Source organism: Anneissia japonica, unplaced genomic scaffold (genome assembly GCF_011630105.1).
Source record: "Anneissia japonica isolate Jap-2015-1 unplaced genomic scaffold, ASM1163010v1 scaffold176965_len2764_cov216, whole genome shotgun sequence".
NCBI classification, from domain to species: Eukaryota; Metazoa; Echinodermata; class Crinoidea; order Comatulida; family Comatulidae; genus Anneissia; species Anneissia japonica.
Window position 1 is genome coordinate 1 of NW_022712122.1, and position 2,764 is coordinate 2,764.

Below are 2,764 nucleotides of genomic sequence, written 5' to 3' on the forward strand. Positions count from 1 at the left end.
AAATTAACCCAACAAAATAATGGTTGAATTCAAAAATGTTGAATACAGATCAAAGATCTTATAAACACAAGATAGTGTTCTCCGCGATTTACGCGTAACAAATAGAAGCGTCGGTCAAGGTTCAAAATTTTCCCATTTAGCAAGAGGGCGCCATTCATGCGCTATTACCGAAGAGAAAAAGTAATCAGTTTTGGAAGAGGGCGTCCTATCTGTTGCCATGGATCTGAGATGGTTCCTGTTCTGCTGTTCACAGGATTGATACCCTAAGGTAAAGTCGCGCGGTGTACTGTATGGTCAAGGGTCAAAAGTTTCCAATTTAGCAAGAGGGCGCCATTCATGCCTTATTACAGAATTTGCACTCGTAAATCGTGGAGAACACTATCTTGTGTTTATAAGATCTTTGATACAGATTAAAAATAAATATTGCTCCAATTGGGATCTTCAATTCAAAATAAATTTATTCCAAATCTTTTCAAAGCATAGATAAACAGTACAGATATAAAAAAGGAAATGGAAAGGGCAACCACAAACAAGCAGAGCTTTACAATAGTGGCGCCCAAAAAAAAAGTAATTAAGATACTATTTCAAATTGACAAAGTAAGTCTAAACACAAGGCCGCAATTTTAGTCACTTGTACTTACTAAGAGTGACTGTGATTTAGAAATAAAAAATAACATTCCTTGTTTTATATTTCAAGGTATTTTAACTTTTACAATTACATTTTCACAATTATCAGTATCATCATTTAAATTATAATATCAACTTTGTGTATTTATCAAAGGACAAGTTGCTAATAATGTCAATGATACAAATAATAATTTATAAACACTTTAGGCAAATAGTTTAAAAAGATATTTAAGAACATAATGAAAATAATTTTCATTAGGATCAATCAATAAATAATAACATTTTATTCCTCCATTTTTCTCATGAAGTACAAATAAAAATAGGGGATTTTCATACACAGTAATAAGTCAATAGAAGCCATCTTGATTTTATAATTTGAACTTGATTTGTTTGTTTCACAAACTGCTTACCTTTCCAAATCCTAACAACAATTCCCCTGCAAATGTCAATCAACATGACACGCCCAAAACTGTCTGTGGTTACGGCTAATCTATGGGTGGGTGCTATATGTATGCTATCGCCATGACGACGCAAGTCGGGAATACTGAATCTGAAACAAATATGTTAAAAACAGAGAAAAATCAATGTGAGAAAATAAAATATTGCATTATAATGTTAACCATCAGCCAGAGACAAGAAGGACTATCATATACTACACAAGGAGGCAAATATAACACCTATAGCCCACCAGTTGTTATTTCAGGTCAAGAGATCCAATTTCCTTCAGTAATCATTTTCCCAGAGGCTTTTTTACGTAATTTTTTACACTTCTTTCTTTTAATTTTTCTCTCCACCATCGAATTTAAAACCCTACTCCCAACCACACCAATGGTATTTTCAAACACTCTTTATAATGTACAGTCTAGCACACCTATTTTACATATTTTATTTGCATTAAGCTTGTTATCGCTACCTTATTGGTAAAGATGTTGCTGGTTCAACCTTGGGTTTTTTCTTTGCAGCTGATGGATCTTCCGCTTGTTGCTTACTGCCAAACCACCAACCACTACAATGGTGTACAAACATTAATATAGGTTAGTTTAATCAATACATAATAAAATTTCCAATTCAGTTAAGATTATGGTTTGCTAGAAAATTGTTGGATTCATTATAAGAAGTATTAACTGCCACAGTTATATAGACCACCAAATACTAAATTATATTTTTATTAACATCTATTTCCACTTATAGGGTGCAAAATGCTATTATAGTAATGCATCCTTGCACTTCACATATATAAAAACAGTAGAAAAAACTCAATGAAACACCTAAGAATGCTGCTTAATGCTGAATAGGTAACTCCTACTCTACGATGTAGAAGAGGAGGATCACATTAGTAAGACAGATGATGATATATCTTTTACACAACAGATACTATCTAATATATGACATCTTACTAACTACATATTAGTTACACGGTAGTAAATTTACCTAGCAGCAGAAATAAGGGCTGATTTCAACTTGCTGGCTACTGCAAATGCAACATCTGACATTAGAGGCTGTGTACTACCCTAAAAATATAAGATATATTATTAAACACCTGCACTCATGTGCCAAATGCTATGAACTGGAGATGGGTACTCTGATTGGTATAAAGATATTTACCAATACTGTAGATAACCAATCAGTTAAAGAACAAACCAATGGTTCTAATAAACATGAAATGAGAAAAGATGCATATTACAAAATATTAGTCTAACCTCAACAGCATCAAAAACACCAACAAATGGACTTGATCCAACCGACAGGTATCTTGAACAGATGGGTGCATTGGACTTAATAGCCGCTGAATAGCCTCCGAGAATTGATGCTGTGTGTAGCTGATCAAAAGCACATGGAGTTATCACACCTGTTCAAGAAATAATTGTAAAAAGAAATTCATATAAAAAAATGAAAATCAATGTGAATTATAATTGTAACACTGTAAACCATTGTATTAACCACTGATATAATTACAACACATTTTAAATTGCATTCAATTCAATTGATGCTCTTTGTTTGGTAAAATTGGTTAGTCTTCGTGATTACGACAGGGACTGTTGCGAAGTATAAAAATTGCACTGAAAACACTGTAGTGACAGTGTAGCGATTGCATGAAAACCAAGTTTTAAAGATAGTGGTGTATCTAGGGGTGCGT

The 2,764-nt window shown here is 33.1% G+C and overlaps 1 protein-coding gene across 1 annotated transcript; it reads right to left on the reverse strand.

The window, feature by feature from the left end:
* Positions 1–1,037: 1,037 nt before the first annotated feature.
* Positions 1,038–2,476, reverse strand: LOC117107708 (rab3 GTPase-activating protein non-catalytic subunit-like; the record flags this gene model as incomplete). The annotated part of the gene is made up of 4 exons (XM_033249440.1): positions 1,038–1,177; positions 1,541–1,633; positions 2,059–2,138; positions 2,328–2,476. Coding segments are annotated over 4 exons (462 nt in total), but the record flags the coding sequence as incomplete, so codon positions are not given.
* Positions 2,477–2,764: the final 288 nt, after the last annotated feature.